The 25,941-nt window shown below is 42.1% G+C and overlaps 1 protein-coding gene across 21 annotated transcripts in view; it reads right to left on the bottom strand.

The window, feature by feature from the left end:
• Window positions 1–653: 653 nt before the first annotated feature.
• Window positions 654–25,941, bottom strand: part of mub (poly(rC)-binding protein mub) — a 50,573-nt gene continuing 25,285 nt past the window's right edge. For 2 of the 21 annotated variants that reach the window (XM_070996286.1, XM_036815494.3), the window contains 9 exons: window positions 20,597–21,173; window positions 12,656–12,712; window positions 12,477–12,593; window positions 12,291–12,384; window positions 12,064–12,227; window positions 11,806–11,925; window positions 8,949–9,089; window positions 5,930–6,354; window positions 2,260–4,741 (listed from right to left, as the gene is read on the bottom strand). In XM_070996286.1, the coding sequence (XP_070852387.1) occupies window positions 4,135–4,741; window positions 5,930–6,354; window positions 8,949–9,089; window positions 11,806–11,925; window positions 12,064–12,227; window positions 12,291–12,384; window positions 12,477–12,593; window positions 12,656–12,712; window positions 20,597–20,695 (1,824 nt within the window). In that variant the 5' untranslated portion in view covers window positions 20,696–21,173 and the 3' untranslated portion in view covers window positions 2,260–4,134. Of the gene's footprint in view, window positions 2,142–2,259; window positions 4,742–5,929; window positions 6,355–8,948; window positions 9,090–11,805; window positions 11,926–12,063; window positions 12,228–12,290; window positions 12,385–12,476; window positions 12,594–12,655; window positions 12,713–20,596; window positions 21,174–25,941 lie in introns of those variants that run through there. The other 19 variants (XM_065864766.2, XM_065864776.2, XM_065864754.2 and 16 more) reach the window with 19 other exon arrangements.

The following is a 25,941-nucleotide window of genomic DNA, read 5'->3' as shown; positions in this document are numbered from 1 at the left end:
CATTTATTTATATTTTTACTCTTTATGCTATTAACAATTTCCTGTAATCAAGTTTTGTTGTTTCATAAGTTTGTCTTTCTTGTGTGAGCGGAAGATGCTAAATATGAATGCAGATGAAACTGAAGATCAATTTACTGTTGACAAGAGAAGTTGTTCAGGGGAAATCACTTTTAAATGTTTCTTTAATCAATTCCTCAAGTCAAAGCATTTACCGCGATAAATGTTATAAATCATAGATATTTATATAGATTCATGCATTGCGTTCTCTGGGATATGTTTGCCTTTATATGTATGCATTGTTTGGATTTATAATTTGTTCATTCTGTATCTTGTGTTGGTTAATATAATAAGTTGTGGTTAGATTGGTTTTCGTTTGCAGTGGATATGTTTTTTGTTTTCTTTTATGCTTTGATAATTCCTCTTACTAAATAATTAATATGTATAATAAAATTTGACACATTTTGCCATTTGCAAACTGATGCTCTCGCTTTCACCTTCGGCTTTAGCTCATGTCCAGAGGCTTTATTGTGAATTAGTGTGTATAAGTAACTAAACGTTTTAGTGTGACTTAAAGTAATTACCACACTTGTGTTTTTCTTGATTTTTTTTGGTTTTAACTGCCCAGCCTATGAACTAAATTAGAATAAAATTAATTTAATTTTAACATTGAAAATCAGTTTATTTTTGATGTTCTCTTTTGTTGTGGTTCTTTTTTGTTTTGTTTTTCAGTTTTGTTTTGCGTATAAATTTAACAGCTAATAAATTTAAATTATACTTTAATTTAAGCATAATTGTAATATAATATTTAAATCCATTTCTCGTTTTTTTCAACGCTTTAGAAAGTCTTTTTAATCGCCGCAAAAGTGCTTAAAAATTATTATTGTAACTCGAATTGTTTTCGCTAATTTGTAAGTAGATTAAATGTGGTTTTCCATTCAGCAGTAGGCATTTTCACTAGAAACCAAACGAAAGAAACTACAACGTTTTTGATAAGATATTCATTTGGAAATCCTTTGCTAGTTAGATTTTCGATTATCAAGTTTTGTTGCTCTCAACAAATTATAACTAATTTTGAACAAATGAGTAATTTAATTAGAAGATAGAACGAAGAGAAGAGATATCTAGTAATTAGTCCATAATTGTTTATGTGTAGTTTACTTGTAATTTATAAACAGAATCAATTTTGCACATCAGTCTAAACATATTCAAAAATCACAAATACAATTTCGATAACAATTACCATAATAGAAATAATAAAATAAAAATTATCGTATCAATATATCGCCGTGTCTATATATAATATATATGTTTACATATAAACAAACAACTAACAAACGCAAACATCGATGCTAGATGCGATTTGCAGTAAATATAATTTATGTTGTGTCCGAAGTCATCTGTATGTCTTTGCTTGCTTGGTTTGTTTGCTTGTCTGTTCAATGTCTCATTCATATCCGTTCTCATTATGCTTAAATTTTTTCTCATGTTTGATGTTTCTTTTTTGGTCATGCTCGTGCACAAGTTGTTGGCTTAGAATTACTGCTTTTTGAAATTTCTGCCTTTTTCGTATTTTTGTATGTTATGTGGTTAATTGATTTTTATACTTTTTATTTTGTCTTCATTTTGACTAATCTTACAATTAATTGCTGTTCTGTTCTTACTTTGGGCGGCCTCACGGGATCCGTGGGGCCCCCGAAAACGGTTTAACATAAAAGTTCTTGTATTTGTTTGCCCTTGCGTTTAAAACTTAATGAAAAATATCATAATTAATAAGAATCAATGAATAAATATAACGTGTATGTATGGTTCTCTCCGAGCCTGTCTATGAGCGTGTCCGTGGGTATGAGTGTAATGTATTCAATGTGTGATTGCTGACAGTGTCATATGAGTTGAGTTATGTCCTCCTTAATTTTCCGTTTTTGTTGTATTGCTTATGATTTAACATTTGACGTTCTATGTTACTCCTGCTCCTCTGCCGGTGTCCTCTAGTCGCAGTCCTCCTCCGATTTCTGTTGGTTGCTGTGGCTGCTGCATTGCTTGCGGTTGATTGTTGCATTTAGTGAATGGGTGTTTTAACAATTGCGCTGGGCGCAATGTAGTGGTAACCGGGTATGGGCAGACCAGCAGTCTCCATTGATATTCTGAAAGGCGAAGGGTAAAGGTGCATTAGAAGTTTGCCATAAAGTGTTTTAAAACTTCCCCGTTCGACGGTATCTCACTTCCCCCGACTAAGAATGATTGTGGGGCACCCCTTCTGCGTTCGTTTTAGTATTCATTTTTCACTTTATTACAAACTCTTGTGTTTTCCATCATGTTTTCATTGCATATAAATAGTTTTGCTTTGTTTCTGTCGCTATTGCGGTTCCTTCTGTTGTTCTTGTTGTCGTTCTACAGGTAAAGCCTTTTCTAGTTGTGTCTATTTTGTTTATGTCAAGAAGAATATAATTCAATATAAGATTTTCACATTACTGCAGTACTCCTTTACTTGTTTAACTACGTTGTGTTAATGAGCCATAATAATTATGTTCGCATATATGTATGTACGGGTATGTGGGTATGTATGTATGTAGATGTATGTATGAATAGTTAGGAATATAATTTGGTTATAAAATCGTAAGCCCGCTTAGCTTAATGTGTTACATAATGTGTAATTTTTCTTAAACCTACTGGTAAATATAATAATAAGAAAATCATATCAAGTTCCTTTAAAGTAGCTACAATAATTCCGTGTACTTCAGGGTAAAGAAAATTAAATTTCCAAATACTTTTCAACATTATTTTCGACCAATTCAAAAGTGTTTTGGTTACAAATAATAACAAAAATTTACAATCGCATAATAAATACAAAGTGGGGTTTGGGAAAATCGCTACAACTAACAAATAAAATTCAATAAACAATCGAAGACTTAAAGTCTAATACATGATAACGTTTTCTTCAATTTAATTTAAATTTTGTTCCTCCTATTGAACATACGCCTTGAATAGGTTTCTCTGGCCACCTTTTCTTGGCGGCTCCATGATTTTCTCTGTGTGCTTGTTTTTCTATTCAAATAGTTGGTTTTTGTACGCTCATTGCGTGGATTGCGTCAATTAGAGCGAATTGGTCCATAAAGGTCGTTGATCCCCCTCGCTCCGAGCTCGAATCTCATTGCTCCCTTATCGGGGGCTCAACGCATTGGAATTTCTTCTTTGTAAACTTCTTATAGAAGGTTCTTTTATTTCATATTCTGTCTGTTTCACTTTTCTCTGCTGCTGCTTCTGTTCTCGACACATGGCTTTTGGGTCTTTATGCTTAATGTTTAAATATAATCGTATATATGTATAGGGAAAAAATACGTTTAGTGCTTACAATCTAGGAGAGTATAATGAATTATAAGATATTGGAGCGTGTTTTATGTTACAATGAATGGATTGGGGAAAGATTGTTGGCTGTTGAGGATAACGCAATGCTTGGTACCTGCTCTATATCGATATTCGGCATTCGACGCCTATAAACGCGATCTAATCTAATCTAAAGCTTCGAAGAACGATACTAGGGGATGCGCTAAAATTTGGCAAGTTCTTTTATATACGATACACTCATTATGTACCCATGTATATATGTTAGTAGGCGTTTATCAAAAGTTTAGGGTCCAAAATCTATAGCGCCCGCTAGGGTCCTTGGTCACTTGGTCAAAATATCTCGATCGGGCCCACAAATAACCCTGTCCTTATATATTCGATACACAATATTGTTTAAGTGCTTGATTCTGATTTCGGATTCTGATCGATTAATCTCTAGCTGCCCTATACGGCCGATCTAAGTGTGACTGCTTATTGTTGCTGGTTAGTTTGTTTTTCAAAAACATTGATACATATTGCATAGGGTCTGTTTATCTATTACTTGGATACTGTGCTTTAACTAGATGTAAAAATTGTCTTGAAACTTCGAATACGAATCTGAATACAATATGAATACGTTCGTAGCTTGTTGTACGCATGCCACATAAGTTTAAAGCGAATTTTTTACAATTTTGCTTCTTCTTCTTCAAGAATCTAAAGTCTAAAGCTTTCGCAACGCTATCATGGAAATCCTATAAAACTAAGCGACTATATCTCCACTGCTCTCCGGCTGATGCAGCTGCAGCCCTAATCCTAGTACGGATTGAACTTGTTGCGCGGCTTCTCCGCCTCGCCGCCGGTCTCCGTCTGGTGCTGCCGGAACCGGGAGGTGGCATAGTGGCCCTTGGCGCGGTTCACGCCCGTCGTCTGCACCGGCGGTCCGCCCGGAGTGCCACCGGCCCCGTTGTTGTTGCCCAGCGTGGTCAGGTTGAGCAGATCGAGGGCGCTCAGGTTGGACAGGGCGCTCAGAGCTCCCGGCTTGGTCAGCAACTGCAGAGCCGAGGCCAGAGGACTGGACAGAGCGGCGGCCGCTGCCGGATTCACTCCGACCGATCCGTTTGTTGCCTGGCCGCCATTGGCACTGGTGTACCCGGTGGCGGAGATGCTGCTGCCACCGCCGTTGGTCGCCGGAGCAGTGCCATTAGCCACCCCGGTGGCTCCTGCGCCACCACCCGCGCCCACGACTCCTGTGCCGCCGGTGAGGGCCACCGTCGGGATGGCTCCGTTCGTGCCCGCGGTCGGAGCTGCTGCTCCGGCGACTGCGGCCACTCCGGCAGCAGCAGCTCCCGGAGCTGCGGCAGCACCTCCGTTCTGCTGGGCCTGGGCTTGCTCCAAGAGATTGGCCTTCTGCAGCTCAACACTGTGGACGAGGTTCGGTTAAGGTAGATAGAAAGAGAGAGAAAGAAAGGAACAAATTGGGATATTGTTGGTATTTGTTTCGGTTTCTTTTTTTGCTTTTCGGCAGGTGATAGGTATTTCAAAACATTTGGTTCTTTTTCGATTTTGTGGAATTGAGTTGGTTTTATTTGATCTTTTCTTGATTCTTTTCGTGTTTTGTTATGCAAAAGGTTAAGGAGGTTTTGTGTGGAGGAACGGTTCGGAGTTGACGGAGAGAGAGATAAAGAAGAAGAGCTTTTTCAGCGATTTTTGGGGGGTTTTTGGTGGGAGAGCGGCGTTCAAATTTTGGATGGTAGGAGTAGAAAACTTTTGGTGAGCTGTTCTCTGTTTTTATGGGGAGGCATGGACCGAAAGAGTTTGTTTGATTTGGAGGATGAACTAGGTGGTGGTGGGATTCGGCTGGGTCGGTTTGATTTTTGGACGGGGAGTGAGGTTTTGGATCGTTTTGGAGTTGAACTGCAGTTTGAAGTACCAATTGGATCAGGTCCAGTTTCTTTTTGATTGTCATTTTCAGTTGTGTGAAAAGTGTGCGATGCGTAGATTAATTCGGTGCTGGCCTCATCATCCTCATAATCATCCGCCTCCTGCTCATCCTCGGATTCGGCCGGGGCCTGCTGAACTTTTATATTATACATGGTTGGTAAGACTAGATGCTAGGTTTATACAGTTAGATATTTATAGTTTCTATTAGCTAGAACATTTGGTTAGGCTAGCGTTCGATGCGAACTAAGCTCTAGGGGTGTGAGGGTGGAAAATTATACGATTTGTGGTGCTAGTTTTGGCATTGCCGGGCTTACGACTTACAGGCTAGGACATGTGTGTGGCTTAGGCTACGTACGGAATCGTGTTAGTCCCCTGACAGTGACCCTCCCGCTTCACCTTTTCACCTTTTCACCTTATAACCCATCCAACCCAACCACCCACCTCCCGGGGCCTCGTCATGGTCTAGACATTTGAACGCACCGCCACTCCGCGACTGAGAGTTGACCTACGACCTACGACCGACGACCTCCTTATACCTTCGTTCTTTCTTTTTGTCAATTAGCAAGTCAATTCGACAAAATTGATGTTAGACAACAACACACGCAACAAACGCTCACACATACAGAGAGATAGCTGATGAGAAGCTGCTCAAGATCGATGCACTCACCTCATATTGATTAAGTATTGGGCCAGAGCCACCGAGTCCGGATTGCCGCTGATGGTGATGGTCCGGTCGGTGTTGCCGCCCTCGCGCTCCTCGCAGTTGGAGATCCGGATCATGGCGCCGGAGATCTGGCGAATCTCGGCGATCTTGGTGCCACCCTTGCCGATGATGCAGCCGATCAGGTCGTTTGAGACGGTCATCTCGTGCTGCTGCTGCTGGGCTCGGTTCGCGGGATTCGCTGTACGCAGTTGCGACCCGGCCAGTGCAGCCAAGGCTGCTGGGGCAGAGCCTAGATTAGATTGGAAATCTGTCTGGCATCTGGCCGCAGAAGCGCTCAACTCACCTGTGTGGTTGATGCCCCCAGTGCTGGCCGGATTCATCCCAGCCAGGCCTAAGGCAGCCAGACTGGCCAGCGGGTTCTTGGCCACCTGTTCGCAGAGCGGGACGAAAGGACGAAACGCATTAGATTGGATTAGATTCATGTTTCACCGCCTTCTTTGGGGCTCAGGGGCTTCGTGGGTTAAGGTGTGTGTGTGTATGTATACAGTTGGGTTAATTATCATCTATTTATCTGGGGGCCGGGGTCTGTTTTTGGGGGGAGGGGGAGATCACAAGATCACAACACAACGCGCGTCAACTCCAGTAACAGGTAACGCAGATGGAACATAACAAAAGGGAACGGAACGGTTGGAACGGAAACGGAAACAGGGATTGAAACGGAAACGCAAAAGCATCAAACAAATAGTTACAAGAACAGAATGCAATGGGCAAAAGCAAACGGGATACAAGATTATACTCCATCTTTAGCTCTTTTTACATACACCATCGAGTGGATTGTGGTGGGGATCGTAATTCTCTTTGTACATGGAGCCAGGGGTTCGGCAATGAGTGTGTGTAAGTATTTTTGTGCAGTGTAGCTGATGTGTATGAATCGGGTGTCTCCCCTGTCTAACGTTTTTATTTTCTGTGTTACTTTGGTTCTACACAATTTACAGGTTGTCTTTACAAAATATATAGGTACAGAGACAGATAGATGGATGGAGAGGGAGAAAGAGAAAGAGAGAAAGTTGACACATTGAATAGATTTACAGGGGGTACACCTAGGGGAAGCTTAAGCTGAGTTCTTCTCAAATAACTAACTTAATCCACAAGGACTCGGGACTGCATTAAAATATCTTTGATGTTCGTACTTGAGTCTACTCCAAAAAGTATGCTAATGCTTTTGTAAATTATATCCTTTTAATGTTTTCCTAAATCTGGGCTAGGTGGCCCTTCCTTGAGGCAACATTCAATGCATTCTGAAGTATTTTTGTCTTCCTCTTTTCACCAATAACACCTACAGCAAATAACATACACACACTGACACACACGCACACATGTGCATGTAAACTAGGACTCGAAAGGGTGAAGAAATGGGGGCTATGGGGGTGACTTGGGGTCGGAAAACGGGAACTATGCACGCGCTCTATAAATTAATCAAATCAAATGCAACACTTGCAAATATGTTTCGAATAATTGCATCTGAATGCAGCTAAGGGGGAAGAGGGAAATGGTGGCACATGATACTCTAGAAAGGGACACAAAAAAGGGATAGAGAGAATCTGAAATAAATCATACAATATTGAAATGCTTTGTGTGCTTTTATTTCTGTGAGCTTGTGTAAGTGGGGGAGATGCATCTCTGTTTGTGTGTGTCTGGGTGGGGGGTTGCATAACCGTGTGTTTGTGTGAGAGCTTAGGAAACAAGAACTGAAATATTTATCAAAATGCAATACGAATTTCAAATGAAACAAATAAAACATGCGCTATGGAAATATTTTATGACCCAAAAATGAATTGCAACTCAATAAAAAGTTCAGTGACAGAGAGAGAGGGTCGGGTAGGGGAAGCTACAATGGATTATCTAGGAAAAACTGTCATAAAACTTGTGTGTGTTGGCATATTAACAAACACTTCTGCCAAGCGCACACAACACATACATAGAGGCAAACACACAGATACATATAGAAAACAAGTTGAAACAATTTTCCAAAACTACGAAAAACTTTAGCTTTGGGGGAAAGAGAGGGGGGTGGGCGATAAAGTGCATTTTTTGATGACTTCTGGCTGGGATAAAGGGTTTGCTTTAGTCCTCGGATTCCAAGTCCCCTTGGTCTGATTTTTAGTGTGACTTCGGCCACCGACTTTGTGGCGGCAACGACTTCGGGGACCTGGACTCGGACCAGGAGCTGCAGTTGGCCCAATGCTAATGTCATTGAAATGCGGCCAACGGTTGCGCCGACGGGGGATCGTAAAAGAAATGCCAAAGGTAGTAAACTGGGTATACAAGCTACAAAAACCGGAACTTGGGGCTACTCAGGAGGTTGCTACGGCGGGTAGAAATACAACAGCAACATACGAACACAACTATCTACACTCAGAAAAAAGTATTTTTATACATAGTATTTTATTCATAAATTTTGAAAATATTTATGTTTCTAAAGTTTATTTCAACCACCAATCTAAGTGTTTAGTAAACTATTTTAAAATTTATTTGACATCAAAATTAATGTATTTGGTTGGTACACCTTTAAAAATACTTGAAGATTTCTTAGGCTAACCAACTAACCCAGTTCAATGTAAAAATTCGGGTAACCATAGCAATTTTAGTACAATGTTAAGGGGTTTTTTCCGTTTGTTCTTTAAAATGTAATTTTATAATTTTATTGGGAATGGTATTTGGCCCAAAGAGAACCTCATTTCGTTTTTTCTAACAGTTATACTTTTAAGCAATGTTCATGTTCTAAACTCAAGAATATTTTAAGAGGAAATGAACAATTTTTTCTGAGTGTTTTACAGTCTGATGCATGGGAGTGCAGGCAGGTGTCGGGGGACGGTACATCATCATGCTCTGCCAGGCGGAGTTGGATTCTCGGGTCATGTTGCGTTTGATTATATTGGTTAAACGAGTACAGTTTCTTTCAAGAGTCTGGTGGAGGTATTCATGTTCTTGAACCGAATCGCATCGATAGCTAAAAACTCACATCGGGCATTTGCTGTAGGTGATGGTGGTGTGCTGGTATCGCTCCTTGTAAATGTGCCCCCTTTAACAAAGGATCCGCCAAGCCTGAGATACCAGCATGTAGACCGCCGGTAGCCAGGGCAAGTGGAAATACTGGACAGGTCTACGTTCGATTGATTGATTGATTGATCATTACGGTTGTGTGTGTTTGGTGTGCGTGTGTGGAGTTACAATTTTGTTTTAGTGTATTTTTCATTTATGCGGTTCAAAATATGTGGCCAAGGAAGAAAGAAAAGTAGAAGAACGAAAATTGTTTACCACAAGTAAAATGTCTTTCAAAGCAAGTTGATTAAGATCTTAACTTTGTAGTTGCTATGGAGAGATGTAAGCTTATCAGATACATGTTTAAATATAGACGTATCGCTAGAGAAACTCTTGGAGAAAGCTTTCGAGACGTGTGTGCAAATTTCTGGTGTGAGGGCGGGGTTTCTCAACGGGGTTCGTTGCAACGCAGAACAAAGTATAAATGATATCGGTTGGATGAAATACTAGAAACAAATGATGACATCTAAGAGGAGGGACAGAGAAGGGGGCTTTACTTTGTTTTCGAGTGGGGCGGATTCAGGGCTCGAGGGAACCAAGGGTTTGGGGGCATACAACATTATGAAGGACTCTTAGAATGCGGGACCAATGCCGACAGTTTAGCGCAGGTTGAGGTACAGTTGCCAACAGACTGACTTTACTGCCATGGCAAATCAAAGTCACATTGGGTACTCTAACATCGGTTTTCCTTTATATAAAAATACATTTTTACCGCAGCTCTAAAAGTTAACCCTGCAAACTGTACCCATTGTGAGCAAATTGACAACTGTGGGGTTTAATACACTACACGCTGCATTGGGCTAACGAATTGTAAACCAACACCGACAATAACCAGGACCAGGAGAGAGTGAGAGAGAGCGATTTGTGGGAGAGAGACAGAGAGAGATCGCAATGGATGGTACAACTAGTTTTTGATTTATTAAATTTTTTCTGGACATTAATTGAATTTGATGTGACAACAAAAACTTTGTCTGTTTTAGTTTTGAGAAACTTTTATTTTTCGTTGGGGCAATGGCTGGCGAGGGGGGCTCTGAAGGGCGGAGAACTGAACTGAACTTTACTGTGCTGTACTGTACTGTACTGGACTGACTGTACTGGAGGCTGAATTGGATTGAATAGAATTAGTTTGCTGTTTGTTTTGCTGTTGTGTGCTGTTTGCTGTTTCCTGTGGTTCTGTAGAGCACAAAATTCAATTTTGGTATGGGATTTTTAACAGAGTTATAAACAATATTTATTGATACGGATAGAGAGAGTGGCGAGAGAGTATTTAGAGTGTGTGAGATGGAGGGCTCGGGCAGGATGGTATTGGCACAGTGTGCTGTTGTTATAATTGCTAATTGCATTGTTGTTCTGGTAAAAACGCATCTAAATATGTCTGCTGCTTTTTTAATTATTTATGTGGTTAGCTTCGTTGATTGGATTTATCCGTTGTACGAAAAGCTAAATTTCAGTGACGGTACTACACAAAAATCAGGAGAGATGTCGAAAGAACGCAGGACGTTGGCAAATAAGTGTATATAGATATATATAGAGGGGTGTTGAATTATAGTTAGCTGGCGCTCAAGGAGGAGTTTAACATTTTGTGGATCTTGTTGTGTCGAGGTATTTGATTAATAGATGTTTACTTTTGGGCTGGATAGATATGGCGGATATATGTATGTAGATGGGTTTTGGAGAGACAGGTGGACTAGTGTAGTTTGAACATACTTCTTCACACACGCTGCCAGCGAGCCCTCTTCAGAACAGAACTTAGAGACACAGAGAGACTGAGCAGAGAGTGAAGAGAGAGAGTTCTAGCCCCCGCTCCCCGCGAGCCTTTCTTTCTTTCACACGAACTCACTCGCCTCGCCTCGCCACGCCTTCAACACTTTTCTCTGAGGCGGAAGAAACCCAACGATTCTCCCCTCAGGATGCTGCGGATTCGATTCTCGGAGATCGAAGATTCCCGGAGACTCTCGCAGTGAGACAGAGACAGGTGCCGGGGCAGACTGAGAGAGAGACCGATCGCGCACGCACTCTCCTCGCAGCCACACGCTCTTAACCTGAGAGAAGAGAGTGCAAAAGAAACTAAAAACAAAACAAAAATACATATTTAAAGTTTATTTTAAAATTGTTTCGTTAATTATTATCGTCGATTCGATGGCTGTAAAGTTTGTTAACACATTAGTTCACTGATCGGGGTCACCACTTGGACTTGAAAATAGATGAATCTCATGGGTACGACGATAGGGGAGCGGTAATCGGTATCGGTTCGGATTCGGTAATCGGTAATCGGTAATCGGTACAGTAGATTGAGAGGTTGGGTTCAGAAGGGTCAAAAACGGGACACAAATCGTAGTAGGTTCTTCTCTGGACAGCTATCAGGGGTCTCCAAGTGAAGAGTTTACGGAGAAAGAGGGGAGGGACTCGTGGACGGTGTTGCAAATTATAATCGGGGTCGATAGAGTCGAGCAAGGGGATCTGGATTATCGGCAGAACACAAGATATAGAAGTATAGACAGAGAAATAGAGTGACATGAACTTAAGAAATATTAAGAGGATAAACAGAAAGTGAAGACGCGCAATAACCAAAAAGATAGTTGGGCTAGGTCGGGGCAAAATCAAAGAGTACAAAATTGTTTAGCTGGACTTATGTGGGGTCGGTTAAGATAGAGACAGAGCGAGAGATATAGCTGCAGTGGCTGGCAATAGAGTACACAACACTGTTCACTGATCTTAACAACACGTTTAGCCTGGTTTTCTGGGTGAGAAATCGGCCAGACGGTCCACCTACATACCTCTTGTGTGGGCACTGCGTAGTTTCCTTGAATGGTGAATGCCTGTCCATTGGCCAGAATGACGGGGCCAGTCACCTGCGGTTTTGGTCGGTACGGGATGGTAGCACCGCGTGGCGGGGACTGTTCAGAAAATAGATTATTAGTTAATCTCAAGCGATACTGGATGCAAACTGACTTTTCCAACAAGAACACGTACGATATCAATGATAACGTAGTATTTTATTAGAGAAGTTTGTTTATAAAGGACAGAAGACTCACCTCCAACATGACAAGACATATCTGATAGATGCACTGGGTGATCTGCTCGGCACTGCCGCTCAAGGTAACCGCCCGCTCTGTCGAATTGGGCAGCATTTCACTGGCCACCTGGATGGAGCAGCCTGTGGTCTGGCGAATCTCCTTGATCTTTGAACCACTCTTGCCTGCCCCGAGTGCAAATAAATAGCATTAGAATTGATGACTGTGCTTAACTGCAGTCCGCTTACCAATTAACGATCCACATTGACTGGCGGGCACAATCAATCGAATGGGTATTTGAGTTTTGCCAACTTTGCCTACATCATTGAACTGCGAGCACCACTGAAACGGGTCAGAAGTTAGTAATGTGAACCGGAAACGTTTGGGTCCTGGGGTGATTAAACGGGGACTGGCCAGTTGTACCGCACACATACCTCTTCGAACTTCTTTGTAATGAGCGTAAATGCCGAAAAGATTGCGTTAGTTGTACCAGACACAGTCACAATACGTTCCGGGCATGAGCCGTCCGAAATGTTGATTTTGGCACCAGACTGAGGAGGAATAACAGAATTAACCCGGGGTATGTTTATGTTTTAGGGATGAGTAGCCTTACCTCTTCACGAAATCTGTTGACAATTTCACCCTTTTTACCAATAATACTACCAACTTCCTGCAAAGAAACAGAATACGGAAAATGTGTTTAGCATTATAGTTGGAAAACATGTTGCAAAGTAACTTATAAATGCTCTTAAGATGTATCTTGCTCGAGGCCATCAACTTGCCACCCTCTGCGGACATCGAAAACACTTTAAGCGAGTTTCGGCTTTTTCTTTTGCCTGACACTGTCAGAGACGATGCTCAAATTTGATTAAATATTAAGTGATATTATGCCGGAGCATACAGCACAGGGAGGCATCGTGTGTGTGTGTGTAACTACTTTTGCATATTTAATTGCCACAAAAAGCAATTCACACGCGCCACACCCCGCATCACCCACAGTGGCAACCAGAAAACCCAAACCCAGCCCGAGGCGAACCCATTTCCCTTTCACAGTCAGTCGCCTGTCGGCGCTGCGAACTGTCGCACGTAATGAAATTTGCGGCCAGCGCGTTTTACGCGTTTTAATTGATTGTAAATATCAGCACTGCCACAGCCAGTAACTGAGTTTTTAACAAGAAAAAACCATTGCGAAAAATGAAAGCGCAGAGCAGACAGGGAGGAAAAGTAAAGAGGGAATGGTTTTACCTTACCATTTGTATCGCCCCCTAGTGGGGTAATCAATATATCACTCATTTTCTATAAGGAACTTATTCATCCATCATTAAAATAAAGCCAATGAACTTCCGCCCGTCTGAAGCATTTACTTAAACTATTGTTAAGTGCGATAAAAATTTATAATAGGAAGAACTTAAATTTAAATTTAAATCCAGACAAAACAGATAATATTTTTAGTAGTCCCCATAAACTTGTCAACGGAAATGCATTAAGTTTCTTAGTTGGTACCTTAAGATATGACTTTATTTTAATGCAATTTGGCACTTATCCCTACAGTTTGAGATATGTTTTTCAAGTGCATTAAATTTCTTAGTTGGTACCTTAAGATATGACTTTATTTTAATGCAATTTGGAACTCATCCCCACAGTTTGAGATATGTTTTTCAAATGCATTAAATTTCTTAGTTGGTACCTTAAGATATGACTTTATTTTAATGCAATTTGGCACTTATCCCTACAGTTTGAGATATGTTTTTCAAGTGCATTAAATTTCTTAGTTGGTACCTTAAGATATGACTTTATTTTAATGCAATTTGGAACTCATCCCCACAGTTTGAGATATGTTTTTAAAATAGTTCTCCATTCTCCAAGGATACCCAACCCCGTTCCTACGTATAATGTAGAATTGAAACAATTTATTTGGCCATGTTTAAATGTTGCCACTCACAGCCATTCAATTTGCCGGCCATAAACCATAGAACAACCTTCACAAATCCAAAGTGCAGCAATCCATTGTGCCAGACCGAAAGAGCGCACCCAGAGCCCAACAAATACATCTTGGGTCGGGCAGCTTGCCAGACGAAATGCAAACTGGGCAAAACAATGTGCGAGGGAAATCTGCCCCCGGCCATCCGAATTTTATGCGGTGCTTGCATTCTGGCCACTCTTCGCCAGAACATTTGTGCCCACGAGAGCGAAATAGATGCAGGCCAGCTTATTCGGTTGCATAGATATTTATTGTACACAAATGTCAGAGCGAATGGGCATAATTATTGGCGTAATTATCGTCGAACGGCGGCGAACGTTGCCTCAGATGCGTTTTTACGCCTGTCTGCACTCATAGACGAATTTCTCGGCGACCAGTGTAATTTATAGGACAGCTTTGCCGCCACAGACTTGGCAGATATAAATTGTATCTGCGTAAGTGGTATCTAAGTGCGGGGCGGCCTAGAGACTACGCACTTTCGGGGCCTCATAACCATTCAGGTTGATGGCTGCTCATCAGCGCCTAGGCCTCATCATCATTAATAATGTGGCCAGAAGCCGCTCCGATGTCCAGCGCAGTTCCCTTCAGCCGACCAGCCACCCGCTGCTCCATTCAATTATCTCGTTGCGATTGCGAGCCGGTTCAGTTCCGCTCAGAAGTTTGCGCCATTTGCATAAATCGGATCTGCCTGACATTGCTCGATCCCTCCGCCGTTCAAAATCCCCCGCCGTTTCATTACTGTGAATCGAGCGAAAATCGGGACTTTCACTTCAATGCATTGATTTGGCCTTTGCCCACTGCGCCCACCCATCCGATCCCCTGCTGCGCTCCCTGCCGGCAATTAAATTCACAGCATTCCTCCACACAACTCCTGCAACAATGAACAATCGCATTTGGCATTTTCGCATTTTCGCATTTTCCGATTTCCACATGCGTGCGATTTTCGAATGCAAAAAACACTTTGCGGTCCAGCTGGAACATTTCGACTGCCTTTTGTCGAATGTTTTGGGCTCGGTCCACCCAGCTTGTTCGGTTGGGTTGCTTGCATAAAATATGCATAGGAAAAGTTGACATGCAGGCAGCCGCTTCAGAATGCCAACATTCCGTTCTGTGGTCAGGAAATAAGTTTGATTGTTCGTTGTTATTGATTTCGTTTTGTTTTTCACAAGGGATTACTGCAAATCGGCTGGTCCTTAGTAAATATAAGCCTTGAAACAACAATGTAGGGTGAAAATCGTTGAACAGGATTGAAAAATGAGTTATTCAAGAAATGTCACTCAGAACCTGGATGAAAACGGAAGAGGAAGGATCACGGGAAACCTTTGAAAAATTTTTGTAAATCAAAGATATTGAATATATTCCAACTAACCTGTAGAAAACTTTAAGAACTAACTATCAAATAACAATGCACCTTCACTTTTAATGCAGTTTCAAATATTCCGAGAAAGGAGCTGCTCCAGGCCGGTTATTTGGTTGCATAATCATGAAATTTAGATCAGCAAACCCATCTTAAAGTGCTTGTGCACATCCATTGTATTTTCCCACACAATATCCAGCCAAGCGCAAAATTTGGCTAGTTCCATTTATCACTATAAGACGAAACATGGACTGGAGATTATGACAATAACAATGGCCATCAGGGGAAAAAGACAAACAATAACTGAAAACGCATTAAAGACGAGGTCCAAAGAATGGACAACGCTAATTGTGGGCCACAATAGAGGCGGCTCGATGGGGGGGTTGGGGCAAAGAGTTTTTGATGTTAGTGGAGCAGACGGTTAAAAGCCGGAGAAAAGAGAAAAGAAAACGAACGCGGCTTTGGCTTCAGCTCAGACAACAACCCAAAAAAGTTCGAGCAGCATGACTTGTTTCATGTTTTTCCCCTTTTCCGATCTTTTGCGGATTTCGGTTTTAATGTGTGGCGTTGTAATGGCGTTGAAAATTGTACAAAAATAAGTGAATTGCAGCAACAAAGAAAACAGCAGCCGCACTAACAACAGCATCAGCGGCAAAAAATCTCCGACAGCAATTGCGAAACCGTGAGAACCATTTATGGGAGCTGCTCGGCAAAGGAAAAATGCAAGAAAAACTTGCCACAAATGCTGGAAAATGCAATCTGACAGAGGGGGCGGGGTGCTCACATATGGCCTGCTGTGGCACACATGTGCCGCCCCTCCACCCCTCCCCCTTCCCCATCCCATCCAATAAATCATGCAGCGCATTTGTCGCCCTGCAAACTTTTATTTCGTATTTTTGGCCGTTGTTGTTGCCGCTGCTGCTGGCAGGCGAAAAGCAAAAAATGGTACAATTAAATTATTTACAATTTGCCAGGGCCAGATGCAGGACAGGGCCATGCCACGCAGCAAGTGGCAAATTTTTAATTTGATTAAATAACGAAAACAACGCACGGACGAATGAGAAATGTCTCCTGCAGGCGGAGGGCCACCGAAAAGCCCTCTGGAGGGTATGGAATTCTAAGTAATTGAATTGGAAGGGCATAAGCCAACTAATAAACACCGAAAACGTCATCGGGAATACTTGGTTGAGTGCAACCCATTTCCACACCCCTCGAATCCATTGCACAACCATGCCCTAAAGTCGGACGCCTCGAAAAATAGTTCATTAAAATTAGACAAGTGCTCGGGAAATGTGGCAGACTGTGATGAAAATTCGCATAAAGGTGCCGTCGTCGACGTCGTGCAATTTCACTAATTAAAAATGCATGATTCAAAAATAAGAACAACTGCAACAAATATCTCTGTCTACTGCCCTGACAATTTTAGGCGAGAGAGCAACCCACATTTCGGTTTCTTTTCTATGCAATTTGCGGATGGCTGCCAAGAAATAAAAAGGTGAAAAAAACCCAACTGCAGGGGCCCAAAACAAAAGAAAAAGGTGTTTTTGCGCCCTCTGCCGCTCGATTGCATGGCAAAGTTGTTTATTTTTCGCCCGTTTCTGTTTTCATTTTTCATAAATTAATTAACTGCATCACGACTTTGGACGCGACTGCAACTGCGACTTGGCGACTCTGACTCAGAGTCTGAATGCGACTTTCGGCATGAGACTAATAAGTTAAAGTTAATTAGAGACGCAAAAACACCTGGCTAACAATGACTTTTCGGATCTGCCGATGGCCTTGCACCACTCCCTGGCGCATAACATTATGTCGCTGACTGTATCTGCCCAAAGAGATAACATATTTAATTTTCCATTAATGAATAATTGCAATTATGATCGGCTTGCAGATTTACGCAATGATGAGTTGGATTAATCACAAAGGAATTGAGTTACCTGCACATTCGTTCGATATTATTAAACTCATCCTGACATTTTAATGTTTATTTCAATAGTCAATACCAGAATATGCAATACAGACCTAATTTATCTTTTGCAACCTCGGGGTGAAACAATTTGCATGCATCTCAGATTAATGGTCCTTAATGGGAAATTAAACAAACCTAGATAGATTTTTCCCATCTCAACCTACCCCAATACCGTTCGCACCTTCTAGTGGCAATTAAACAATATCGATACGGATGTCGAGATTTGTGTTCAATTCAATTTTATGCCAACTCAGTTGACAGTAGTTGGCTGTTTATCTGCCGCTGCTGACGTTTCTTTTTTCCTGCTCGCCACTTGATTTGCATTGCGCGTCAAATTTATTCATATCTGCGCGGCTGTTGAAAAAATCGCATAAATCATGCTAATCTATAACTATCGATCAAGAGACCAGCAACAACAAACGACAGCCTTAGTCTGTCGGCGCCGTACAAAAGTGTCTTGGGAATTTATTGCCCGAATCCTTGCGTTGGCAAGAAAAAGAAAATCTCAGAAAATGTGCAGAATTTGCATTTACACAATATTTATTCCTACACGGACGCCTTTCCCGCTGCCATATTGTGCTAAAGCCAAAAAGTGCGCAATTATTCACGAGATCCGTGATCGGCGGAGGGATTCCGCACCAGGTACCATATCTCTGCTAGAAAGCTCCACCCCTCTCCATTTTGGCTTAATTTTGCTTTCTTTGTCTATCTGCCTGCTATTGCGGCCATAAATTGTCGCGTCTAAACATATTTCTGGCCTTTTTGCCAATTTTCAACTACACATCATGTAAGAGCCCCCTCGCCGCACTGCTCATTGCACCGGCTTGTCGCCTTATCTGCACCTGCCTCGGCCTTTCAATTGCTTGTGGTTTAAAAATAATACCCAACAACGACCAAATTTATAATTAAATCGATGCCTGGGCAAATCTGAAGCTGCAAATCTGCTTTTTCAGGGAATCGGGCTAAAAAGATAAATGACAGCTTTGCCAGCTCAACACGTGCTCGGCAGTCGAAGTCTTGCCAGCTCCCCGTCTTCTGGCCAACATCTCTCGAGTGGCAAGCCCCTCATCGCATCGCATCTTAACTCAGCTGAACTCGGCTCGAGAAACAACAACTACGCTGCGGATTTGCGTGACAGCCTTTTCTGGATGGTTGTTGGTGGCTAATGTCGTTGAATAATAGTTTTTAATGGCTGTTGACTGTTATTAAATAAATAAGCAGCTATTTAGTGTCGGTTTTTCTATCTCTTTGTGTAATGCCGCTTTTATCTTGACTACTTCGGCTGCCGTGATTCACTGCCTGAAGTAGAGAGGCTGCAGTTCAATGTAAACATATATCCATGTTGGGTTATTGTGGCATAAAGCGTGGGCCATTAAAAATAGTTTACTTAATCATTTTACTCTTCATTTATTTCTCAAAATCAATGTTCTTTAATAAATATTGATTAAAAATATTTGAATGAAACTATTATCGCTTTATTTGGGGCAAATGAATGCTTCGCATATTGGTTTTTTCAGCATAAAATCTGTATATAGTTTGCTTTGAAAATGAACCGCCTCGGGGTGTTTGTGCTGGAAAATTGCTGTCAAAACATTTTCCTTGATTAAAGCCGCACACAATGCGCTCCTGTCCTCGATTTGTGGTTAATTTTACCCAGGCAAATGTTAAATATTTAATTGTTTATATATGCCATCTTTTTGCGACTGGTTTAACCCGTTGTCCCGCAGGCTGATTTGCTATGCGATACAAGCCGCTGGTCTCACCTGTCAGTTGCCCCAAACAGCATTTACATAAATATGATACGAGTGTGTGCACGACTTTTGTTATTGTACGCAATGAAAACAATTTATAAATTGGTGTACTTTATTTGTTTTGTTTTTTTATGACTCATATCTGGGAGCCGTAATGATTGTTTAATAGCCGATGCCTTACTTCGTCTCGTTTTTATGGCCCTGTATTTATATCTCCACGTATCGTATTCATATACACACATATTCCACTGACTCCCTCGCATTTCCCCTCACAGCGCCATTTCATTTACCTTTACTGCGATGGAATAATGCGTGACGTGGCGCGTATTTAATTTTAATTTGCATACAAAATGCACGCGTTAATTTGTAATTTTTTCATTAATGTTTGTTCTGGCCAGGTTGCTTTTTGTTTGCCACCTCGTTCTGAGCCCCCATCCGCGTTATTGATTTTCGTGCGAATTGAAAAAAGGGGTCTATAAATATTTAAGATGACAGAACTCAATGGTGTGCATAAAAGCGTTCATATTTTAATAGGCAATTGCACTCTATCCAAAGTGGGTGGAGTTAAAGTTAGTTGCTCAGTTTTATTGGATTTCGCTGAATTGGAGAGGACCCAACGGATTGTTTATCATCAGATCTGTCAATACTTAGTTGTCTCCGACAAACTTTGTAAAAATCTCCTACTCATGTAGATAGTATCTACTAGATACTTTTGATACAACTAATTATACCCGTTACTCGTAGAGTAAAAGGGTATACTAGATTCGTCGGAAAGTATGTAACAGGCAGAAGGAAGCGTTTCCGACCCCACAAAGTATATATATTCTTGATCAGGATCACTAGCCGAGTCGATCTAGCCATGTCCGTCTGTCCGTCTGTCCGTCTGTCTGTCCGTCCGGATGAACGCTGAGATCTCGGAAACTATGGGAGCTAGGCTATTGAGATTTGGCGTGCAGATTCCTGAGCTTCTTACGCAGCGCAAGTTTGTTTCGGCACAGTGCCACGCCCACTCTAACGCCCACAAACCGCCCAAAACTGTGGCTCCTACAGTTTTGATGCTAGAATAAAAATTTTAACTGAAATGTATTGTTCTCATCAATACCTATCGATTGACCCAAAAAAAAGTTTGCCACGCCCACTTTAACGCCCACAAACCGCGAAAACCTGTGACGCCCACAATTTTCATGCTAGATAAAAAATTTTAACTGAAATGTATTGGTCTCGTCGATACCTATCGATTGATCCAAAAAAAAAATTTGCCACGCCCACTCTAACGCCCATAACGCTTAAATCTGTATACCGCCGGTAGGTGGCGCATTTTAATCTCGCTTTGCTGCTTGCATATCTCCATATAGCTGAGTAACGGGTATCTGATAGTCGAGGTACTCGACTATAGCGTTCTTCCTTGTTTTCTTTACCAACTGCTGTATAAAAAACATCTTAAGCTTACCTTAAAATTGTTATACCAATTTAATGAAATATTTTTATTTTCCACTCACCTTTCCTTGCATAATCAGCCTTATTGTGAGTGTCACCGATGGATCCTCGTGTTTGATGGACGCACCGCCCGCACTGCTGCTCGTGTTATTGTCTTCCATGGTATCTATTTTGCTGCCTTTGTCTTAACTCGGTTTAGATGAAAATGTATCTGGATCTGACCGTATTCAGCGGTCTGTATCGCAGCAGTGGATTTGTCTGTCTTTTCTGGGCTCCCCTTCCGGTTATGTTGTGGGTTTGTAAATATAACTTTGCTATATATCAATCATAAATGACCAATACACGTACTATACATATAGAGATTTTGGCTACTTTGCTTGCGGTATTGTATGGTTTTCTAGATAAAATTAAATTGGTGGTGTCTTTTGCTAGTCGTACTACGTTGTTGGCTTAAGCTCGCTGCGTTCTCTTTGCTGCTCGTATCTTCAGTGGTTTTTATTCAAATGCAACAAATAATCACGGCTATCAAAATATTTCTTCTATTTTTTTGCCTTGAGAGTTTTCGTAAATTTATTGTTGAGCAAAAATACTGTTGCTTAGCTGATGCATTTAGAGATGTATATTTATTGGGTGCCTAGGCTGCAAAGAGAAAGATAGATTAAACAAAAATGGTTAGTTCAGCACGCATAAATCATTTCAAAATTCATTTATAAAATTTAATTTGCCATCTCAGAATGTTTAAATTTCCACTCGGCCCAATAAATCATGAAATTAGCCAAATTAGTTTTGTGCACAAAGTGCCGGCAATGCATTTAATCACATTCCCATGCAGAGTTCACGACTTCCGGCACTTTGGCTGAACTGAGCAGCAACAATGGGGACGGGAGGGTCCCCAGACGGACTCGTTCATCATCCACATTCTGCTGGCAGAGAGTTGGCCCCTGTCCTGGGCCTGTTTGTAATTTTGATATGAAATTCTTCTTTCCCATATTTTTGCGATTTTTTCTTTTTGAACCTGCGCCAAGTTTTTCCGCATATTCCAACCAAGCGCTGTGCATGTACTCGTGAATATATCTGTACATATAATATTGATGTACTCCCGCTGTTGTTGTTGCCGGGGCATTTCTTACGCTTGAAATCACTTCATATGCAATTTAGTACAGATACTCGTCCACATTTTCGCTGGCTCCTTCCCAGCCTCCTTTCCGAAAATTCCCAGCATAACTCGATGTACCCCGTGTACATTTGCATGTGTTCGGATATGTACATACGAGTGTTGCCGGCAGCATCAGCACCGGGCAAAAATCATTCCCGGGGGGCACAAGAAATATTTGCGCAGCGACCAACGCGATGACTACCAAAAGCTTCCTGTCATTTCCCTAGGCTCCACGCCCCCCCTCCGCACCAGGGATGCCCGATGGCAGAGTTGTTTATGAAATTATGCGCACTAATTCCCCATGTAACGTGGCTCAGCTCCAGCTCACCTAGACAGAAAGAGCCAGGAACTCGGTTCGGAATACAATTCTGAAGCTTAGAATCTCCCCAAAAAATGCGCATAATTTGTCCGAGTCTGCTGCACTTAACATTTGACAGGATAACAGGCAGAGAAGAAAAACCTGGCTATGGCCACGCCTAATTTGAATGTCCTGACTCAGAGGTCACAGGTTATTCTCCTCCTAGCAAGTGGTGTTTAATGTCAGGCCAACTACGATGTATATGCAAATTGAAGAGCAGACATGGAATAGTTATCCTCAGAAGATACCAAAGAATAAAATAGTTCTTAAAAACTTGAAATATTCTTGTCCTTTAAGGCATCAAACTAGGTGCAAATTGACTTTTCAAATAGAGTTTTGATCCCATTTTCTTAGGAACGGTGGCAGAACTTTTCGTCAGAAGGCAAGTGGTGTGGTCCTCAAATCAGAATTGCCTTGAATGTATAATTACAGGACTTATGTTCTCAGAACCCTTTCACCAGCCATCTGCCCGCATCAAAGATGAAAGTAAATTAGAAATTACATTGCTAGCTTCATCCTGTCGTCCACCCACGTGAATATCCCATTCCCTAACTGGCCTGGAAATATGTAAATTGCACCTCAATGTATGACAATGGAGCCACCATTGGAAGCCAGTCTGTTTATCCTCCCCATGTTAATATATATTGCTCGGCACTGGGGAATGCCCGCAGCGATGTCTTGAGGTTGCACACCGGGGAACACCGCAGTTGAAGGTCGGAGGCGGCGGAGGAGGAGTTGCCCAGCAGGAGGTGGCAGGACAACAATGACAGTTCGGGTTGCACACAATGGGGGATTCTGAGGAAGGGGGCTACAAGTGTCCGAGCCAAGTGCAATAAAATAATAAGTTCCGCTGCAAGAAGTGTGCATTCTTCGCATTGCCCAGACAGGATGAGCGGAGAAAAATGGAGATGTCTCAGCAGAGCTCCGTCCTTTCAGCTCATCCTGCCCCTCCTTCGCCGGGCCTCAACTCATTATCAATCATACGCACTGTCTGACAGACAACTCTGGCTTCGACTCCGACTCCGATCCTACTTTTTAATGACTTTTTCTTGACGGAGGGGAGGGAGGAGCAGCAGGAGCAGTACTAGCATAACTAGTTTTCTTTTAATTAACTCGACATATAAATGCCAATGTCTGTAATGGCAGCCAAACCAGTTTGCTTTCTAATTTTCTTTGGCTTTCCACACACACGCACACAGCGAGGACGGCGGAGATGGGAAATGTGGCTGTGTGAAAAGATTTCTAATTTCCTGCAAGAGAAAAACAAAGCCACAAATCACAAAGAATCTGCTCATCCGTCCTCTGTCATTCTCCTTTGCCCGGCCAACTTCATCAGCGTTGGCAAATAGGAGTAACCCAGACAAGGGCCACGTTTTCAAACTCATTTACATTCCCAGCCATTTCGATTCAATTCAAAATTGTGGCTGAGCGGAGCAGCAAGTTATGGTTTAATAAAACGAAGCAACAATAACCGTAGTCTACTTCGGGGCTCCCATAACTGGAATACCTCTCCTAGGCACCTTTCAGCCAGTTTTTCAATTCAATTTTGGGCTATCCCCCAAAAAGAAGCAGGGAAACAAACACACAGACACAATAAATGCTAAATGCTGAACGTGACACACACATGCCTCAAAAGTGCTGTCATGTGTTCAGCGATGGGTTGGTGAAATGGAGAAATGGAAACTGGAGAAAGGGAGACGAGGAGCGACTTTGTTGACGCCGTTGACTTTATACGTCAATTTCATCGCCGTCGTGAGGAGTTTTCGTTCCGTTTATGGCAGCCAAGGGAAAATGAAAGAAGGCACTGTGGCAGGGGCTCCGAACAACATCAACGGCAGGCGGACGAGGCTGCAGTACGGAGGCTTTCACCCCGTCTGTCTTTTCTAGTCACCGGCCTCGGCTCCCATGTCAAGTTGTCGTTGCCGACGACGGCGTTGTTGTGGCAAAGTCAACCGCATCATCATCATCATAGCCGCCGTCATCTGCCTTTAACAACATTTTCGTTACACTGTTCACCTTGGCTGCTGGTGGACTTTTCCCATCTCTGCAAGGCTTCTCTAGCCCTTTGAAACGGAACTCTTCTGAAATACTATAGTAGGTTCTATACCTGTATATTTATTTTTCGTTAATTACAAAAGGCTGTTGGCGAACTTTATTGGTTTCAATTTAAGAGAGAACTTGGACTTGCTTTCTATGCAAAATAAAAAGCATTTATTATATATATACCCTGTATCATCTGCCTTTAAGGCTCTGAAAGGCTTTTCCAGCCCTAAGAAACATAACTCTACTGAAATACTATAGTAGGTTCTCTGTTAGTATATTATATTAATTACCAACTGCTGTTAAGCTATTTCTTTGGTATTAGTTTTAAAAAGAATAGGAAATGATTTTAATTTAATTTCACATATTTATCCCCTATATTTGTCTGCAAAAAGTGAGAAAATGTTTTCAGTAACAATGTTGATTCTCCATCATACACGGCCAACCCGCACATCCGAAAACTCCTTTATGTAGAATTAATTTTTCACATTAATTATGCACATGTGCAGCTGTCCTAGCAAAGGGGCGGGAGTTGTGGGCGGGGCGGCATATCTCTCCGAAGGTAGAGTAGCCGGGGGCTGCGACAGCAAAGAGAAAACTCATTAAATTGCATAATTATGTGTACACACACGGCCTGTGCCACATACAAAAACTTGTGTCGTCTCCTGTAATAATATTAATATTAATAACGTAAAATACTCAAACAAACTTGCGAGTCGAAAGTGGTCAAGGGTTTTTGGATTGCTCGACGTTCTCGGTCCCGAGTTCTGGGACCCTCGCTTTGGTCCCTTGGTTGCACTTAATAACATTTCGGTCTTGATTCCCGCCTCTCGTCAGGTCGTCATAATTTGATTTATGATGCGGTGGATGCCACTCGCACACAGTCCCACAGAACTTTAAAAGATTTCCCACTTGAAGGGTTTCCTCTTGGCAAACTCGTTGCTTTTCCTGCCCTTTTCCTTTTCCTTTCCTTTTCGTTTCAAAGTGGTATTCTTCTCTAGCTTGCAGAGCAGCCGCAAGTGTTGCAGAAATATTTAATTACCCGAGAACAGAGTTTAGGGGAAATTATAGCATACTTATGTGGATTCGACACGGACATTCGGAAAGGGTGGAGCCAGCGACGACGCCTGCCATATTAATTTGTGTCAAATAAGTAAAACGCAATTAAACGCACATGTCATCGCGTGGGCAAATGGCCAATAACCATGCAGAGAAATGGGGAGAACCCGGGTGGAAAGTGGGTGGCAGTGGCATACAGCATCCGTTGCCACACAATCGATACACAAACAAAGCGCCCCCGCTCCGCAATAACAACCATGGCCATAACCAGAAAGCAAACGAATTGCCCGGGAATCCCTTAATATGATGACCTATTAAAATTACTCTATGCCATAACCACAGACCTCCATCCCACACACAAGGCGAAGCAATCTTTTCCTATGCCTATTACAGCACATTTCTATGTGTATTGTGTAGTTTTCCGTTTCAGCGTGAGCAGGACTCTCCTCCGACCCTCTATTAATGGTAAAATGATATTCTCCGCCAGTCAGTCCGCCATGATAAAGCAATTATTGGCCATCAACGGGGAGCTGCCATCGGATCCAAAAAGCTAGCAATGAGTACGTGAGTCGTGAGTGGGTTTCGGCTTTGATTGTCACGTGGCTGTCACTTCCACTCACGGAAATCCCCCAATTTAATTTCCAATTACTTTGGCTTATGACCGGTCCCTTTACAATCTGTTGCCTAAGCTCCGTCTTCATGTTGGGCAAAGGATTTGCATATTTAGGAGGGACAGCCCTCACGTCAATTTCCTTTTAATGACTAAAACTAAACTGCTGGATTAACAAGTAATC

The sequence above is a fragment of the Drosophila suzukii genome, chromosome 3 (assembly GCF_043229965.1).
Source record: "Drosophila suzukii chromosome 3, CBGP_Dsuzu_IsoJpt1.0, whole genome shotgun sequence".
Classification (NCBI taxonomy): Eukaryota; Metazoa; Arthropoda; class Insecta; order Diptera; family Drosophilidae; genus Drosophila; species Drosophila suzukii.
This window is presented reverse-complemented; position numbering and strand designations above follow the sequence as displayed.